Genomic DNA, 20,305 nt, shown 5'->3' with positions numbered 1-20,305 from the left:
AAAGGTACATTGGGAAAAGGAAAGATTCTCCTGTAAGGAAAGGCAGTAGTGAAAATGAGCTTTATTCTAGTTTTAAAATGTGTGTTCGTGTGCGTATATGCCTTCAAGTCATGTGTTGGCTTAAGGCAAGCCCATCAATTTCATAGGGTTTTCTTAGGCAAGGGATACTCAGAGGTGGTTTTGTCAGTTCCTTCCTCTGAAATATTGGGCCCGTAAAGACAGGCCAAAATAAAGCTGCTTCGGGTCACTTTGGAGGAATGCTGTTTAAATTATGCATGTGTCCTAAGAGGCCAGAAGCCACGCCCAAGCCCTGCTCCAATCCTTAGGAAAGGAGCATGGCTTTGGCATGGCTTCCAGACTCTTAGGATGCATGCATCATTTAAGCAACATTCCTCCAAAGTGACCCGAAGCAGCTTTATTTTGGCCTTCCTGTATGGGGCCATAGTTTGCAGCAGCTGGTAATCATTGGCAGTCTTCCATCCAAGTATTAACCAGGGCTGACCTGGCTTAGCTCCTAAGATCAGACAGGATCTTGTGCCTTTAGGGACTTTTAGAAATATAGGGGATGGAACACCATTTTTTGGTGAAGTTGTCTCACAGTGGTTCCCCAAGGAAAATAATTGGCTGCCACGCCTTCTGAAATTGTCCAACTAATTTAAAATATGGGTTCATTCTGTGAAATAGATGTATGGGATACAGTGACTTATTTTTAGTTGTGAATATCCTGCATATATCCACAAATGTTAACATTGCCTTTTGAAGAATGCATATTTCTGTCCCTGACCTCTCCCTCCCTCCCTCCCTCTTATATATTAATAATTTTGACTTGTGGTTTCACTTGCAGACTAAAGTGAACTTTGGTAAAGGTGCAAGTACAATGAAACTTCTAGAATGCCTGCGAAGGTCAGACAAAGTAAATTGGCCTAAAACCTTCCAGCTGGCATTGGATGAAGCTGACTATGTCAAGCAAAGTAAATTGTTTAATTCGAAACAAGGTATAGTCACATATTTTTTCCTCTGTTTACACAATTTCCTTAGGTGTTTAGAAAAGGCATATAGACTAGGGACCATTCAGGAAACTGGAAGAGACATCATCATTAGTATGGAACTTGTTGACGCCGAAAAGCCTTTACCAAATTATTCTTAGGTACTTTCAGGGCCTCCAGTATAGCTTTGTGTACCAATATGTGTTGGGAATCCTATATTCTGAGAGCTAGGCAGTGCTCAGTATACACACCATCCGGGGCTTGGTGTGTTGGTTGCCCTGAAAACCACCATTCTACAGATATTTCTTTGCCTAATCTCTTCCTTCATCTAAAATAGGACTTCTAATGAAGAATTAGGTAGATGTTTTGGTACATGAAATGGAAAATAATTTAATGCTTTCCACAGTTATTAATTACGAATTAATAACTGTGGAAAGTATTAAATTATTTTTCATGTCATGTACCAAAATATCTATCTAATTCTTCAGTTTTCTAAGGGTTTTCTATTCTTATGAACCCTTCCAGAACTCTAGCAGGAGCCTATCTGTATAACATTTCATTTCTCCTATGGCTGGGTTGGTACCTATGGGAAATTCTATTGGCAGTATTCTTTCTTTCTTTTTAGGCTTCTTTTCAATCTCACCCTCTCATATTTTCCTTTTTATTTAGTATTTATTACATACTATTTTTGTTAACTGTACATTACTGTAAATGCCTTAAATTTTAAGTGTCTTCAACCCTAGATAAGACTGGAAATTAAATTAATTTTTATTAAATTATAGATCTACTCAGTTACATAATTCCCCATGTGAATATTATTAGTTTTCAATCTTATCCATAAATAATTAAGATAAGATAAGGATAATTATGGTTATGCATAGTGCCAGAGCTTTAAAGCAAGAAGTTACAAGTAGCACAGTTACCTACAAAGATGTGCATCTTTGCTTATTTCCTTCCAGTATTCAAGAATAAATAATTTCAATAACTTATCTGCTAGTAGTAACAAAAACTGCTGTTTTCAAGCACTATTCTTAGGGGGAAATAATTTATACAAAAATATGTGTGGTTTTTCTGCACAAAAAGGTATTTTCGGACAGGCAGGGCAAATGTTTTTATCTGCACCAAAAAGCAATAGCTGGCACACTGTTCAGGTATTTAGAGTGTTGTAAGCCAGACTTAGGGCATTGTAAACATTGCAGTTTACATTTCAAATACTGCACTGTAATTATTGCAACATTTACAGCTGTGATATCACTGCAACAATAGCAACTGCCCCTCAAACCTACTTTAGAAACTAGACAGCTGCACCAACCAAAGGAATTCTGAAGCGGTGGATAACAGGTTGTAAAACCATTATGCATCCAGTCCTCCCACCAGCAAAGTGTAATGTGGGATGCCACTATCTTTTGTATAGAAGACTAGTTTGCAGGAAATTCGCACATTCCAACACAAAATGTACACAAATACACTGATTTCTGCACATAAAATATGTTCTTTTTTAGGAAGGGGGGTATCTTTTCTTCATTGAAAAGTGGGTTTTTTTTGTACTGGAATCAGTGTGTTTTGCAGCAAATAACTATCTCATGCCTAAAATATTGCTTTTTGTTTTTTGCATTTTTGCTGTGAATAAATTTTGCCAGCCAAATCCCTGAAATACAAAGAATCATGTAGCTGTTCTTCTTTTCATTCACATCATGTATCAGGTCTTGGAATACGTCTTATTTCATCAAGGATGTGAACGTTAATGAACTTTCTTCATGTCCCTATTCTAAAGTTATTTTGGGGGGCATTTTTAGTGGCTTTGTGTATTTTTTTCCCCTGTTTAATCTTTTAAAGCCCTCCAAATTGGTAGTTGGTGCTGGGGACACTCACTGCAGTTTCATTTATTAGATGAAGTATGTTAATTTATGTAACGTATAATAGTTGTAATAGATGTAATCGGTGCTATCGGATTCTGGAAGCTGTGGTTTGTTGTGGCACCAGAGCTCTCTGACAGAGAAGGCTAGATATCTCATAAAACTACAAACCCCAGAATTCCATAGCACAGAGCCATGGCAGTTAAGGCAAGGATCTGCCAGGAGAGGCTGAGAGAATGGAATGTTGGGAGTGAGAGGTGGCTGTTGGAGTGTCTGAGGGGATTTCTTCTTCTTCTTTTGTATTTTGAAAAAGCAGTTGGTCAGTTGATCTACCAAAATTAAGAATTAGTTAGGGTTAGGAGTGGTTAGGAGGTGGGTTAGCCAGGGTCACCGATAAAGATGAGGTAGAGGTTTGGTTAGGATATGAAAGAGTGAGGTGCAATTTGGATGTATTTGTTACATCTATTTATTACATCTGTTTATCATTTATTACATTTACTTATTACATACTATTTATTACATTTATTTCATTAGACTACCTAAATATTATGTTCCATTGCTCTTTAATAAAACATAGAACCATAAGAGACCTCGATACCTCAAGGGCCATCCAGTCCAACCCCATTCTGCCATGCAGGAATTCTCCATCAAAGCACTCCCAACAGACGGCCATCCAGCCTCTGTTTAAAGACCTCCAAATAAGGAGACTTCACCACACTCTGAGACAGCTGTTACTGTCAGGAAGTTCCTCCTAATGTTTAGGTGGAATCTCTTCCTGTTTCTTCAGAGAAGGTTTGCCCTTGCCACCCTCTGAGGTTAAAGTAGATTACTCCACTACACTCTTATAGTGCTGCTATTCCACTTTAACTGCTCTGGCTGCCTCCTGTTCCATTCTGGTGTTTGTAGTTCAATGAGGCCTAAGAGCTCTCTGGCTGGGAATTCTAAATGCCCCTCCTTAAACGACAAACCCCAAAATGCAACATGAGTCAGCCAGAGCAGTTAAAGTGGAATAACAGCACTATAAGAATGTAGTGCAATAATCTCCTTAGGAGATGCTCCCCAGTTGGTGTCCAGAGCTGTGGGACAGTAGAAAGTCCATGCATGGATGGGAGAAGTGGGGATAAGTGGAAGCCCTCACATTTGGTGCCCAGAGTGGGGTCAATAAGCAGAAGACCGGAGAGGCATAAGGAGAACTTCACATTGATTCCATAATGTACCTTTAAAATATTTGCCCCGTGTTTCCAAGAATATACACAATATATGCTTTGATTGGTACTGAGAGATGTTATAGTGCTGTTTTATAAGTCACGTTGACAAATGTTTTGTTGTTTAAAGCATATTCAGTATCCAGGCATACTTGCATTATTATGCTTGTTTGAATTAAAGATGCATAATACATAGCAAAGCTCCAATATGAAATCACCCTAAATCATCAGGAGATGCAGTACTGTTCCATCGTAATTATGGGCATTAGAAACGTCATGATGAAAGTGGGTTGGCAAATTTTGCACTAGATTACTCGTTTTGTACTTTTTCTTCTCCTCAGATTTATCCTTCATTGATTGTAGAATGACAGAATTATATTTGAGGGTCACCTAAATAGATTTACTAAACTAATGCCAACAATAATGAAATAACACAAATGTGAAATATCTTCCTTTATATGCAGATAATGATAATACCACAGATGCTGAAATGATGGATGCAGATGAGGATAACATCATTGTTGATATAAATGTACAGTATTCTGAAGAAGCAGAATCTGACAATCTTAGCGCAAGCCCTTCTTCACCTTCAAGTAAGCCTATGTGAAAACTGTATTGGCTTTAGCATTCTTTATTTTTGTTACACTTTATGTAGAAGTATATACAAAGAGTGTGCACAAGTTATGATTTGAGAATTTTATTTCTAGAGCCACAGAGATGTTTTAGTAACCTAGGGGTGGTTTGATGGGTCACTGTATTTGTCTTGTCTGCCTTCTCATAATGTGGCCAAAGTATGACAGCCTCAGTTTCATCATCTTGGCTTCCAGGGAAAGTTCAATCTTGATCTGTTTTAGGACCCATTTGTTTGTCTTCTTGGCTGTCCAGCACCACATCTCAAATGAATTGATCTTCTTTCTATCCACTTTCTTTATGGTCCAGCTCTCACATCCTTACATGATGATGCATTTATGTAGCCTTTCTTAGAATTAGAGGCTAAATGCTAGTTAGACGGGATGAATCTAAGGTTGTAATTCTTAATCAATTTTCTTCTTGAAGGACGTAGTTAGTAATTTTAGCAATTCCCCTGTAATTTCAGTTCTGCTCTATTTCCTCCCTTTGCATTCCAATCTCTTGTGATTACTAACAAGTCCTGTTTTTTTTTGTGTGTGATCAATTTACTCCTGGACTCCAAGATAGAAACTTTCAATTTCTTCTTCTTCTGCATCTGTAGCTGGAGCATAAACATGGATTATAGTTATATTCATGGATTTTCCCTGAAGTCCTTTTCATGTTATTTGCTCACACTTTGATTGCTTTTGCTACCTCTCTCTTCACTATTAATGCCATCCCATTGTCTTCTTAGATTTTCATTTTCTGAGTAAAACACTGTGTAATTATCTGACTCAGTGCCCCTTTCCTGTCTACTTTAGCTCATTCCGATTGAACATTGCAATGCTTACGTGTTCCATTTCTTGTTTTACAATGTCTGGTTTCCCCTGATTCGTACTTGTCACATTCCATGTTCCTATGTGTTGTGCAGCTTCAGACTTTCCTTTCACCACTGAGCACTTCAACAGCTGAATGTCCCTTCTGTCTGAGTCCAGTTGTAGCATTAGCCACAGCTAATTGTAATTTTCCTCTGCTGTACCCCAATAGCTTGTTGAGTGCCTTCCAACCTGGGAGCCTCATATTCTCTTGTTTCATTTCGGACCATCTCATCATAGGTCAGAGGTTTCAGGAGTGTCTTCTTTTGCACATTACTAAGGGTTAACTGCTATTCCACTGCTGTTGTCTTTTAGAGGTCCTCTGCCAGTCTCATCTTCCATTACTGCTGCTGGCCAGTAGCTGTTGACACATTTAGACTGACTCCTCAGCAAAAGCCTGTTTGACATGGGAGACCCTATCAGTAACACTGCTACTGTCAGCCTAGCTTCTTACCTTGCAGGAGCATGCAGCCCTTCCACCAGGAAAGGGTAGTGCCATGATGGGTCTGACTTGGTATAAAACACGTAGTTGGCTATCTGTTTACAATACAACATTTAGGCAATAAGATCCTCAAAATGCAATTTATTTGTGCATATTTCCAGAAACTTCCCAGGAACCCATTTATGTTCCAAAGGAGGCTAGAAACTATCAGAAGGAACTTGCCTTGCCTGCTCTCAGTGGTAAACATACCATAATTTGTGCCCCAACTGGTAAGTTCAAATTGCTTTTTAATTGCAATTATAATTAGAGGGACAGTTTTAAAAATTAGATGTGTGACATAATTTTTTTTAAATACTTGGCTCCAAAGGTGTATAAAGAAGATTTGTGGGGAAAGCCTAAAGCACTTACTTTTTTCAGATTTGAGGTCTGAGTAGTTTATCTCATAATCATGCCTATCTTGTGCTTCTATGGAGAAATGCCCTACTCTGTAGCTATACCTGTGTCATGTAGATTGCAGACAGCACACCTTTCTTTGAAAACTTGTCTGATAATAGTCTGAATTATTTGATACTTAAGCTAATAGGGATATGCATTCTGGTGTGTGTGTGTGTGTGTGTGTGTGTGTGTGAAACAATGGATCTGAGCCACCCCTTTTATACAATGAACCATAATGATATATTACAGGAATACTGATCATGCTACTAAACGTGGTGTAAATACCCAGCAATGTAATGGTTTCTGGCAGAGCACCTGAAGGTCCTGGTAAGGAAACTTAAAGAGGAAAGAACAATGCTGCAAATAAATTTCCCATCTCTGGCTTTGAAAGTCATAATTAATTCAAGTAATAATTATTGGTGTTAACATAAAATATTCCAAATGCTTCATAGTCAATAATCAATAATCCTTCAGACAGCCTTGAAAGCATGGTATTAACCTCATACCAACAGTTGAGATAATTGTAAAGGAAGGACAAGTTTTAAGTTCCTGACCTGAAGTGAGGTGCTTTTTGGAACATAATTCATGCACACAGTCATGATCTTACTACACAATCTGGTCCTTAGTGGACATGAAAAATATCATCTCATAGGTAGTAGCTTGGAAAATATATCTAGAAAAGAGTGCTTTAAAAATATATCCAAGCAACTTTCTTTTTTTGTATTTATCTTCACAGGATCTGGAAAAACCTTTGTGTCGGTAATGATATGCGATCATCACCTCCGGAACATGCCTCCTGGAAAGAAAGGGAAAGTAGTCTTCCTTGCTACTAAGGTCCCAGTGTATGAACAACAGAAGAAAGTTTTCCAAGAGTATTTCAAAAGAAGCGAGTAAGTTCTAAATCTTCCCATCTAATTGACAAGATGCTTCCTTAACCCTGCATAAAAGCAAGAGTTCTTATTAGTAATTTCTGTAGACAGATTCAACATAGCAGGAGTGGGTGTGACCCAGTCCCAGTGTTGGTAGACAGCAACTCCAATCTGCCTTAATTAGCCAACTGTGAAGGGTGATGGGAGTTGCAGTAGACCCACTTGCACACTCTTTCCTTACAGAATGAAATTTCATATTTCTGCAATGCCTGAATTTGGGTACTGAGAGAAAATTTCATGGGGAAGGCAGACTTCTTACTTTGCAGATCAGTACCCTCATTTTGCCTCCCCTGCCCTATAGCTACACCAATGTTGCCTGCCTTTGTTGCAAGCAGACTCTTGCAGAACTCCTATTTGGAAAAAATTAGTATTTAAAAATAGCAAATGGTTCAGTGGAACAAAGCAAACAACCTGAGGTTGAGGTGGAGTGAGATTCCTCCTTCAGTCCCTCTTGGATTGGAAAGGGAATGAATGCTCCCCCCACACACACACCATTTCCCCCTGCTGTATATTTGGAAGCACACTTATTTTATTTTATTTTATTTTATTTGCAAGCCCATCCTGGGCCACCACTGCATTGATGCCACTCCAAGCTAACAGGATGGCTATAATCCAATAGCTTTCCTCAGTAGCCTTCCGCTATGGTGGGTTGCCTAGAGCGTGTCTCCTTAGCCATTTCAGAAACATAATGCAATAAATGAGAATAGAGGAGGGAGAACCTGCAGTCTGTCTGTGTTACCTCTCTAGGGATGTCAGATGGCATGACAATTCTAGATTCTCCCTTGTCTCTCAGATTTTGCTGAATTGTTTTATGCTATTTTTTAAATTCAACTGCTTAAATCTTGCTGGTTTTTCCCCCTTTGAGGGTCAAAAATAGGCCTTCCCTTATAAGGAGTAAAGCAAGTGTTCCTCCTATAATGGTTCTAAGGACATTGCACAGCTATAGGAGCCATAAAAAAGCTCCATCTTCCTCCCTCCATAGTTCTGGGGATGGCCTACTGTTCCAGGAGCTGTTATTTTTGTGTGTTCCACTCAAGGTTTCCCTTGACATGCATTATTCTTCTAGCCCAATTCTGCTCACAAGAAAAATATAAATTCTGTTTAAATCAGAACACATGAGATAAGAGTAAGGGCCAACTGCAACATTTTTATTGTCAATATATAGTGAAGTTATTTAAAAAGGAAATACATGATCAGTATTGGACAGTATTTGACTGTTGAAACTGATGAAAATCAGTTAGAGCAGTTAAATATCCAGTGCCTAAATTGCCTCTGCAGTGTTAGCATTTCCTGGATTAAAGAAGTATGGCCCATCTTCAGATTGCTCTTTGCTAGCTTTGCCAAATGTCAAATTTCTTCTTTCACAGTTTTAAACCCCTTCGGTGCCCAACATGAGTTTTTTTTTAATTTTCAATTTTTTTTTATTACACCGTGCATAATACAAATTGTACAATCATATTTCATATTATAATTTTCTCCCCTCACCTCCCTCCCAAATAAGAAACCAGCGTAGAGAAATTTACAATCCAATCAAATTAACAGTCGTTTTTGGTGATATGGAAAATATCATTGATTATATTATTAACTTCTTCATACCCCATTTTACCTAGTTGTTAAAGTAATAAACAGTGTGCATCTTTTCCTTTCCAGCTTCACAGTTTCAGGGATATGTGGGGAAATAGCATCTGTTTGCCCTGTAGATATGCTCATTGAGGGGAATGATATCACTGTCATGACACCCCAGATTCTTTTGAATTGTCTCAACGATGGAACGCTACCTTCCCTTTCATTGTTTACGCTGATGATTTTTGATGAGTGCCACAACACAATTGGAAACCACCCTTACAGTGTATTAATGTCCAAATACTTGGATCTTAAGTTTGAACAACCTGAGACGCCATTACCTCAGGTAAGACCTAACTCTTGTCAAAGAAATGTTGGGAGTAAACACTTCTCACTGGGAAATTGTGGGTGTGTGCATGCTTGTGAGTTTGAAGTGCTAGCAGTCCATTTGCATTGTAGCAAACATTGCACCCAGAAGTCTGGAAAAAGAGGCCCTAAATTGGTGATGTGGTTTCAGATGTTGTGATTCTCCAGCAATCTCAGCCAGCATGACCAGAGATGTTGGAAGTGGTAATTTTGACAGCATTGTGTAGGGCACTCATTGTGTGGTGGACAGGTTTCCCAATCTTCTCATCCTAAAAACATTTTACATTTTTTAAAAGATGCTTTGAGCTCATGCAATGTTTAAAAAGGGTTACTTATTAAAACACAACTTTTCATGGTATAAAAACATTTGATGATATAAAAACATTGATATTTGTTAGTTACATTAACTATGTTAGAGGGTATATTTTAATTTATTATGATGATACTGTGGATTTTGTTTTTTGTATTTTTCTGTGTGTGTGTGTGTGTGTGTATTTCCCATTGCTTTAGACATTAGGTTTATGTTTTGTATTCTGGCTTATGTTTACTGCAGGCCAGGGTGTCCATCGTGTGGATGCCAAGCCCCCATGCCACACCGAAGCTAGCATTTTTTGCTGGTCTGTTTTGGCCCAGAGTCCTATGTGCTATATGATAGTCTAGTGATGGCAAACCTTTTAGAGACCAAGTACCGAAACTCAAAGGCATTCCCACACTGGGTGTTACCGGGTGCTTGGGGTGGATGGGATTTCCAGGGGGAGAAACAGGACTGGGGGGGGGGGGGGGGTTTTGGGGGGGGGGGACTTCCACCTTCTGGAGACAGGACTTCCCTAGAGACAACTGAAGGCCTGGGAGGGTAGGGGGAAGAGGACGAACAGGTGTGGGCCTGTTCCTCTTCTCTCTGCCTGCTGCTCTCCCATGCCTTTAGCTATCTCTAGGGAGGCAGCTAACAGCATGGGAGGGTGGGAAAAGAGGAGGAACAGGCACACACCTGTTTCTGCCCTTCCTCCGCTCCAGAGGGCATGTGTGGCATTGGTTTGCCACCACGGGTGATAGTCCAAAACCATTTATTTCTTTAAAAGAAATACGTTTAAGCCTTATCTTCAATTGGCCTTCTTCAGGGGCTATTATAAAATAAATAGAAGCACATTTACTATAATTGTGGCATTGATGGGGCAGTTGTGGTATTGATGGGCCAACAATGGGCTATTGTTGTGATCCAGGGGCCAATTTTCTGCTCTTGTGATTCTTTGTGGATCATATACAGATTGCTCCAAGTGCCAGAAAACAAAAATGGAAGTGACTGGAAGCCCATTTTTGGTTTTGAGGGGGGGGGGAGAAGTAACAAAAAATAATAAAACAAAATAAAAAGTAAACAGCTCCTGAATAACATAGGAGGTAACTGGCCCAAGGTGAAAGCAAGCCTCAGTAGCATATATGGGAATACTGTACATTGTTTTTCCCTTTCCTAGGAATTCTTGCAGTATTCATAGGCTCTAACAGAACCAGCCAATCAGGAATGATGTGATTGTCTGACGGGGATGGGATCCGAGGATAGGCTAGGCTTCTGGACTACCCTGGGAGCATAGAAGTGGCTCCCAATTGTGCTGGCAAATAGTCAGCTTCCAGATAACTTCTGTCCCTCCTTCCCTTGAGCCTGGGCTTTGGGCTGATGGAAGTTTTCCTGCATGTGTAGTTAAGTACATCTCACATTTTGATTTGGCACAACTTTGACAGATTTGGCATGGGACAGTTTGTTTGTGGGGATCAAGACCTGTGGACCTGTCTGACACAGTGTGGGTGGGGGAGACCTGGTATTTCTCAGGCTGGTAGGAGAGGTTCACACTCTTCCTTTGTGTGGTTTTACCAGCATTCATCTACGGAATGCTAGAAATAATTAAGTTGCAACTGCTTTGTAGGGGATCCCTTTTGTCTCCTCTTTACCTTTGCATCTCCTGCTTTTGTCACCTTTTATATTGTCTCTTCTCAGGAAAGGACTTCTCTTCTATGATTCTATGTGCAGTGCTTAGTTTGTATTCAAGAAGTGTACAAACCTCTACTTTCAATGTGTGCTCAGATTATAGGGTTGACAGCTTCTCTTGGAGTTGGCAGTGCCAAGAACCAGAATGAGACTATAGAATATATCTGCAAGATCTGTGCTTCACTCAATGCTGAAGTCATATCAACGGTCAGAGAGAACATACAAGAGCTGGAGGAAATTGTCTACAAACCCCAAAAATGTAACTATGCCTTCTGTTTGCTATCCTTCTGAATGAGGAGGTCTAGTCCACACTGAGGCTTGGTCAACTTAGTCCTTTAGGCTACCATTTTCAGAATGCACATGGCCAAAAGTAATCCAAGGCCTAGCCTTTACTTGAACAAGCTTTCAGCCTGCACAGCCCCCCCCTCTCTCACACACACATTGTCTCATGCATATGTGTCCACTGCATATAATGGTTCAGTGAGTGAACCATATGAGCAACCCATTCAATAGGCTTGTATTTCTCAGTGGATTGTTAGCAGAGCAAATTCAGTGGCACTGTTGGGAATGGACTTCTGTGTTAGGAGTTATGAGGTGCCATAACTGGTGCCATTTCTGATACTAACTTGCTATCTTATGTTTGTGAACATGCCTATCATGATACAGTGGCTTTTGTAGTTGACACTACTCCTTTTGTAACATCAGCTACCCCTTCTGTGTTGTTCTGTGTGGGAAGGGAGGGCTGGTCCACAACCTAATGTTTATAGGACTACTTGATGATCAGGCCAAAAGCTGAGCATCCCATTTGTAGCTGCACGCTTCCAAGAATTCCACAAATGGGAATGGGGGGAATCCATTCCTCCTCCACACTGTTTGCTCTAGGGGCATAGTTTAGCACCTGAGCCTGTATCAAATGGCAGTGGTGGCCTCTGTTTCCTCCTCAGGCCTTTCCTGTCCTTTTTGGAGGGTGCCCAAAGATGTCTCCTTTTCTAAGCTCTATAAGTGTGCTATAATTTCAGTAGACTATTTACTGAACATGGAACAGTGTCAGCTGCCAAGTTGTCTTATGGATAGGGAACCTTTGTCTCCCCAAAACCTATTGGGATTATATGTCAACAAAAGAGGCTCCTATCACTTTTTAAAATCATGGTGGGTTACAAACCGCCATAAAATACGTATTGACTACGTATTAGGGTTAGGAAGGGGTGGTGCTTCCGCACCCCCTAACCCTAATACGTAGTCAATACGTATACTATGGCGGCAGCTGTTCCACACGGCCGCTGCCATATAGACGTAGTAGACGCTGTGCGTCTGCACGTCGCATGGTGCTTATGACGTCGCGAGTGCGACATTGGCGCTTCACGGCATCATAAGTGCGCCACAGGAAGAAGCTCCATTTTGGAGCTTCTTTTTTGCTCTGCGAGGGAGCTGCGTGGTTTGGCTGCTGCGGCTCCCTCGCGGAGCAAACAGCAGCGCCAGGAGATCGCCGCAAAGCGGCAGTTTGTAACCCACCACTGTCTCATTTGTGGGGGCTGAAGACCAGTTAGTTATCTACTGCCAAGCTCTGGTTGATACCATGTTGCTAAAGATGGTTCCATCACTACCCCTCTTCTTATTTCTTACTGCAGCAATTAGGCTTGTTCAGAAACGGCCCCAGAACCGCTTTGTGGACATTATAGTGCAAATGATGGCTGAAACAGAAGACTTGGCAAGAAAACTTTATCCTATAGGTAAGAATATGCAGCATACTCATTGTTCTTTTTGTCATACATCTATATTATGCTTTTGTCAAATAAGTTACTTTTTTCAGTGCTGAGCAACAATAAATAAATCCCCATCCTTTCCTTTTCTTCTGCTGATTCTGTGGTTTTAACATGTATTTGGTGTTGACATACATGTCAGCCAGTGTTGGATTAAATGGAGCACTTTGATTAAAAATGTTCCCAGCCATACTGTATGAGCTGTGCACTAGAAATCAGGATATTAGCCAAGTTTAGAGATGAGAATCATGTGAAATTTCCTTGATAATAATTTATCTAATACACCTGGATAAACTTACATATCAGTATTAGATCTAGTTTGTGGATGGCTGACTCAGAAAGGCACGAGCTGTGTCTGTGTGCATGAGATTCTTGGGTGACAGTTAACCTCACTACAAGAAGTCAGGCAGTCTTCATTCTTTTTGTTTCTACACTGTGCTACAGTTAAATGCATCTACATGCACATGTCCTTCCACATTGAGAAAGTGATATGAAATAGCATGAAATCCTAGCTGTACATTTAATTTCTATTTAACAAATGAATTTTGTATAGGTAGCATTGCTCTTTAGCTAATTTCTACCATTGGTTGACAGAATATGCTGTTTTTTCCCCTTCCCATTAGATACTTTGTCCCATATCCAGAATAGGAATTTTGGAACCCAGAAATATGAACAGTGGACAGCTGATGTGCAGAAGAAATGCATAGTGTTAAAACTGCAAGATAAGGAGGAAGAAAGTAGGATTTGCAGAGGTCTTTTTAGTTACACAGAGCATCTTCGGGTGAGTTTTTTTTAATGGCATTATAAAACAGCCATTTCCCATCCAGTAAATAATCCAGTAAACAAAGCTTAAGCTGGGAATGAGCAGGATTGTGCCAAGCTCATCCTTCTGTAGCCATGTGTACATGACTAGGTAATCAAGGTAAACAGCAGCTGCCTTCAGAATTCTTTACTAAGAATGTGTGAACATCAAAGTAGAGAGCAGAGACCAGCTAGCCCTAGGATGTTTAAAAACCTAAGAAATGTAAGTTTGGTCACTGAAATGGAAATCATAAGAAAAGTGAAGTCTGAAAGGAGAAACAGTTACCCTGGATGTATTTTGGAGGAAGCATTCTGGTGGTCTCTTGAAGATTCAAAATGTTTGTTCTAGTTCAAAATGCTGTTCTGGTTCACATGTACTAGTTTTGAATAAAAACTTTGCTTGAACATTTTGAACAACAAAAACATCTCGTCCCCTCGTCCTCCTCTTCTCCTTTTTGTGGTATAGGAACTTCACTCAATTCTTTCCATTCTTTCCACCCTGGTATCAAATTTTCTGTTAAAGAAGTAATGTCCAGGAATGCACTTATGTCATTAACTGAGATATACTGTACATACAAACTGCATTCTCTGAGATTGATATAAAGTAGGCCTTGCTTGTAGGTTTTGCCATTTTCACTCCAAGGAAATCTCTGTTGGCAGCTTTCTGGGTACCACTAAAATATTTCCATCTGAACACAGTTATAAATTTGAGAGTGTCTTTTGTTTTTCCTCATGTGCACATTGCACCTGTTACTTTCAGAATGATATGTATGGTGGCTGTAAAAAGGTTTTCAACTTTTCTTTCTATCCAGAAATATAATGATGCTCTCATTATCAATGAAGATGCACGTACCTGTGATGCTCTGGAATATCTGAAGGAATTCTTTGATTGTATGGCAAGTGGGGGTTTTGATGAAATTGAACAACAGTTGGCATCTAAGTTTGAAGGTACTTCATGGAAATATATCCTTATGTTACCTCAAAAGAGGCCCCTTTGCTTTCAACAAATGTATGGCAAAAAGAAACTAAGAATAGCTTAACATCTTGGATGTGATAGATTAAAGGTACTCATCAGATGCCTATAAAGAGCAAAGTTTGTCTGCCAGAGAAAATTGTAAAATTCCTTTAAAAGGATCTTGGAGATTTGGGCCCGAAACAGGCATAAAAACCTGGCTTCCACACAGCTTGGTGGCATGGCATGGCATTTAGATGACACACGACCTCCAACCTGTGTGGAAGCTTTGCTTGCGGTTGCTCCTGGACTGCCTAAGGTGGCCCAAACTTGATCCCAGAAGAAGCAGATATTTTCCACTGCTTGTCATGGTCCACTTAAGACCATGGATGGGGCTGGCATTGGCAGTGGAGCATGTAGTGGCTTTGCAGCTTTGTAACTGTTTTGGAGTATATGCAAGTTAGAAAAGGAACATCAGGACAACTAGAGAGATGCAAAACTGGGATTGCTCTTTGCTGGTGAAATTCTCTCACAAAATTGTGGTGAGATTTAAATAAATGAAAATATAAATATTTGATTGGAAATCACTTTAGATTGTTGCTGTTTTCATAGACAAACAATTGCTATTAAGCATTGTAAACAAGTAAAATAAAATGTAATAGCATACATGATGTACAAATATCTCTCTTTTCATCTGTATATTTAACACATTTTTTCCCCTTCTAGCCAAATACCCCGAGCTGTATGCAGCTTCACAAGATAAATCCAGTGAAAATCCCAAATTGGAAGACATTACTTTTATCCTGGAGGAAATATACCATCTCAACCCCCAGACTCGCACGATTCTGTTTGTTAAGACAAGAGCACTAGTGGCTGTAAGAGAAATACTTCCAATGGTCCAGACTGGGACTATTTGTTTATTTTTATTTTTCAATACTCTTCTCTATGCCTTCTGTTTCATTAAAATATGACATCCACAATCCCCGTTTCTTTAAAAAAAACCATGTTTAATCAGCTTATAAAAAGTAAGTTGGAACACCTGTGAAGTACAATAATTTTTAAAATACATGATAAAACCCAACAGTTCTAAAGCAAGATTCTTTTGCTCCTTAGTTTTAACTTTAAATTAGAGTTTAAAACCTGCATCCCTTTGTTGAAAGGGATGACCGTGGTGGACATTGTGCCTCTGTGTCTAATAATGTGGATTATTTCTCCTCTTGCCTGCTAGCCACCTTCCATGTTTCCTGAAAACCTCTTTTGGAGGGTTTCCAATTTATCTGGAACAGGTTTTATGGAATCATAGGGAGAGAGGTATTGCTGGAGGGAGGAAGAATCCCACCCCAATTGTGGAAACAGAAATAGTTTTGTCTTCTGTTGTATGCCATCCCTCACTATCAATGTGTTGTCTCAGAGAGAGGCATTTCTCAATTCATCCAGAAGTTATTTGCTTCAAACAAAGAGGCTGTGTGCTGTGTGTGTTCAGTGCTCTTCCTGATAAGATACTACTGGCTCATGAGTGGTTAAAGTTGCTGTTGATTTTTGCGTACAATTTGCCCCAATACATTATATATCTTTTTGAGTCGGCGTCTGTGGGGCGGGAACCATTCTACATACATATAATCTTGCACTGGGGAGGGGAACTTAATGCTTAAACTGTTTAATTGATGTTTTAGGGGAGGGAGAGAAAAACTGGGATATTTGGTTTTTGTAGATTCTTTTAATTGTAAGCCGCCTTGATTGTCTTTTTGACAGAGAGGCGGGGTAAAAATAATTTATTTTATTTATTAACTCATTTTATCAGTCTGGGGCAATGTTTGGGTGAATAGTCCTGTCAAGCCCAATCTGTAGCTAAGTAGGCAAACTGTCCTAGATCCCAAAGGATTGGGTATGTGGTGGATAAAAAAGGGTTGAAGCTTAGAATGTTTATTACCACAAAAGTCTGACACCAAATGAATCTTGCAGGCATTGAAGAACTGGATAGAAGAAAGCCCCCAGCTTCAACACTTAAAGCCAGATGTATTGATGGGCCGTGGGAAAAGAAATCAGAAAACTGGTAAATGAACTGTGTATCATACTGTAGAGGATGTTAATCATGAACATTGCAGTGCCTAAAAGGTTGCTAGGCAGCTAATTTTCTACAGCTTTTTGTACCACAGTGCACCCGCATCATACGCCACACCACTGCATTGCCACGAGCACAAGCCCCATTACTTGTAATGGGGCTCAAGCACATGCACAATTTATTTTATGCGGGGGTGGTGGTGGTGGAACGGATCCTCTGCATAAAAGAAGGGCGCACTGTACCTGAATTCCAGTTTACATAATTTATGTTAAGGAAAGATTCTAGTGGCATAATGCAATCCTGGACCTGGGACACTTTTCTCACTACACAGTTGTAGCACTATGATTCTACTGTCATGGCTCAATCGTATGGAATCCTAGGGTTTAGAGTTGAGGAAGAATTTAGATTTCTCAGCCAGAGAACTCTAGTGTCTCACCAAAGTCCAGACCTCAGGATTCCATAGGAGGCAGCCATGGGAGTCAAAATTAATTGTGTAGTATGTAAGGGCCCTAAGACAGGCACAGGCAGATGGACAGAGGGCCAATTTTGCCACCCATTTCCAGGCCTCCCTCACAGTAGAGAGGGGTAATAAGAGGAGGAGACATAAGGCTGACAGCTTTCTAAAATGCCTCACTTGCTTCTGGGGGTCCTGGAAGAAAAGGAGCTTGGGAGGGCTGACTGGACAGGTTGCCTGTCACTCCTCCCAAGGGCCTTCACTGCCAGGACCCCTGAAAAAAGACATAACATGAGAGGGAGGCAAAGATGAGGAAAAGCAGTTTGTTGCTGCACTTTGTCAGTAAACTGTGATGAAAGTAAAAAAAAAAAAAAGCTGATTGAAAGAGAGATTGGGGGTCAACATGTGGCCCACAGGTTGCAGAATTCCCACCACTGACCTAGATGTTTCAAATCTAATATTTAAAGTACAGTTGACGCTTCAGGTAGTTCTAGATAGTTTACTGGAACTGTAAATAATGGCTGGCATTCTGGATTGCAGTTTTCTTTTTAAAAAAAGAAGCGGAGCTGAGATCTGCACAAGCTTCTCAGGAAGCTGGATTTTTCCACTATGAGGCTACTTTTTCTATGCTTTTGCAGCATACTTAGATCTGTGACTAAGGCTTTCATTAAATTTGCTGATTATTATTATGATTCTGTTGATGATCTAGATATTCTTGTCATTCTTGTGTTAGGTATGACCCTTCCCAATCAGAAAGGTGTCTTGGACTCCTTCAAAACAGATGGGGACAGCAAGATTCTCATAGCTACTTCCGTTGCTGATGAAGGGATTGATATTGCTCAGTGCAACCTTGTCCTGCTCTATGAATATACAGGCAATGTAATCAAAATGATACAAGTCAGAGGTAGGTTTGTAAACATGTTCTGTAAGAAACGTCTTGTAAGAAACTTCTTGAAGGCACACAACAATCACAGAATATTCAGGTGAAGTTAGGTTTCATGTACATGTTGAATATCCTTTATCTGAAATGTTTGGGATGAGAAGCATTTTGTATTTCAGAGGGGGTTTTCCCCCAGATTTTGGAATATTTGCATGTATATAATGAGGTGTCTTGGAGATGGGACCCAAGCCTAAACATGAAATACACTTATTTCATACACACCTTATACACATAGCCTGAAGGTAATTTTATATAATATTTTAAATAATTTTTTGCATGAAAAAATGTTTGTGTACACTGGACCATTAGAAAGCAAAGAGGTCACTATTTCAACTACCCATGAATTATTTTTTTTTTTGGATTTTAGAATATTTCACATTTTCAGATAAGAGATATTCAGACTGTATTTACTAAACTTACATGATTTAGCAATGTATGTGCAAATGTGCTAATATATTTTCTATTTCTCCAATGCCTTTTGACTTACCTGATCTTTTCTAATACAGTAATTATTAAAGTGTACACAGAGAAAGCATTATGTATTCAGAAATAGTTTTACAGGTTAATAATTTTACAGTTTAAAATTGGCCAAATGTAATCCTCAAAAACAAATAATGGGTTTGTGAGATACATAAATTACAGTCATCCATCCACATTTATAGGTTTAATTTGATTATTCATGGATTATTTACTGCCACTTCTGCTATTGTGTTCATTCACTTACTTGTTAGAGCAGAATTCCTACTCGGGCAGGTGGACGGGGGAGAACGGGATGGGATGAGGATATTGCCAAGAGAGAGGGTGGGCATATATATTTCCTTGCTCTCTCACTCGCACAGGGAAAGGGGATGGGACAAGGGAGGAAAAGGTGGGAGGGAAGGTGGTGTGTGGGTCTTAGGGCAGATGGAGGGAGTGGGATGAGGAGGGTAGGAGAGAGCAGGGGCAGGCAGGATGGTGATGGCGATGTCAGGACAAGGGCAGTGGGAAGGAGGTGAAACAGCTCTTCTTATGGTGGTGGCACTCCTCCTGTCTGTCCCCGAAATCCCCACACACCTCCTGCCTTCCCTCCTCTCATCCCCTCACAGCATCCGCTTCCCTAGCCCTTCGAAATGAGTGAGTGCATGAGGGAATGCATGCACGGCTAGGCCTGGCCATCCCTCCAGTACTGGTCCTTTTATTGTGTTAAGGTATTTGCATTTCCCTCCACTTTCACAGGATTCCTATGCTTCTAATCTCTGGGAAAGTAGAAGGCTGACTGTATAAGGTTTAAAATAGAAAAGAGAAAGCCTTGTGTATTAGAGAATGTGACTGTTAGCCAGCAACAGCTTAATTCCAAGAATTTCTACTAAATGAAGAGATGAGAATACCAGCATAACTAATAACATATGAGCTGACTTGACCAATAATAACCTCACATCAAACTGATGGAAGAGAGTCAGAAGAAGCCAAGATATACCTGATTTGTTTATATTATTTCCAATAGTTGGAGAAGAGAATTGTTGACATGAATTGAGTCAATCAGTGTTTTTGTTTTGATTGGTTCAGATAGGACAGCTGATAGGCAGGGCAGAAGCTAGAGAGAGAATAAAAGAATCCAATGAGAAATCAGACTGCTTTGCCAATTTCAGGTGGCAGGCAGAGCAATCCACATGTATGGGTTTTATCCTGCATGCCAACCCTATGAAGTAGCTGTAACGTAGCCCCCAAAACATGCTGTTAAACTGCCCAGATATGTTAATACTAGTGGTAAGAGAAGCAACTGGGCTGTGCTAAATAGATATATTTCCCATTATGATTGTAGATGACCATTCTAGATGCTGATAGCTATGCAACAGATGTTGCTAAAGATAATAAGATATAGCAGTGCTCAAGAACATTAACCGTTGAAAGCTTGTGTGTTCACAGATGCCTATTACGAGATACATGGTTCCTCAATAGAAGAGATGATATAGATGGCTGAGTTATGTTGTTTAAGATGATAATGTTCCATATGTGTTAACTATAGAAGAGCCTGCTAAAGAGTTGGAGAGATAAAGGTTCTGTCTTTACATAGGTGTAACACCTTACTCCCCACATACTGCAATGTAATGAA

At 39.9% G+C, this 20,305-nt stretch overlaps 1 protein-coding gene across 6 annotated transcripts in view; it reads left to right on the top strand.

Moving 5' to 3' along the window:
• DDX58 (DExD/H-box helicase 58) overlaps nucleotides 1-20,305 on the top strand; it is a 43,530-nt gene that overhangs the window by 19,732 nt on the left and 3,493 nt on the right. For all 6 annotated transcript variants that reach the window (XM_042454618.1, XM_042454616.1, XM_042454615.1 and 3 more), the window contains 12 exons: nucleotides 845-995; nucleotides 4,512-4,640; nucleotides 6,135-6,242; nucleotides 7,145-7,298; nucleotides 8,988-9,246; nucleotides 11,341-11,503; nucleotides 12,873-12,974; nucleotides 13,628-13,785; nucleotides 14,618-14,753; nucleotides 15,484-15,632; nucleotides 16,720-16,810; nucleotides 18,007-18,177. In XM_042454618.1, the coding sequence (XP_042310552.1) occupies nucleotides 845-995; nucleotides 4,512-4,640; nucleotides 6,135-6,242; nucleotides 7,145-7,298; nucleotides 8,988-9,246; nucleotides 11,341-11,503; nucleotides 12,873-12,974; nucleotides 13,628-13,785; nucleotides 14,618-14,753; nucleotides 15,484-15,632; nucleotides 16,720-16,810; nucleotides 18,007-18,177 (1,771 nt within the window). The remainder of the gene's footprint in view (nucleotides 1-844; nucleotides 996-4,511; nucleotides 4,641-6,134; nucleotides 6,243-7,144; nucleotides 7,299-8,987; nucleotides 9,247-11,340; nucleotides 11,504-12,872; nucleotides 12,975-13,627; nucleotides 13,786-14,617; nucleotides 14,754-15,483; nucleotides 15,633-16,719; nucleotides 16,811-18,006; nucleotides 18,178-20,305) is intronic.

This window comes from Sceloporus undulatus, chromosome 2, assembly GCF_019175285.1.
Source record: "Sceloporus undulatus isolate JIND9_A2432 ecotype Alabama chromosome 2, SceUnd_v1.1, whole genome shotgun sequence".
In the NCBI taxonomy this organism is placed as follows: Eukaryota; Metazoa; Chordata; class Lepidosauria; order Squamata; family Phrynosomatidae; genus Sceloporus; species Sceloporus undulatus.
This window is presented reverse-complemented; position numbering and strand designations above follow the sequence as displayed.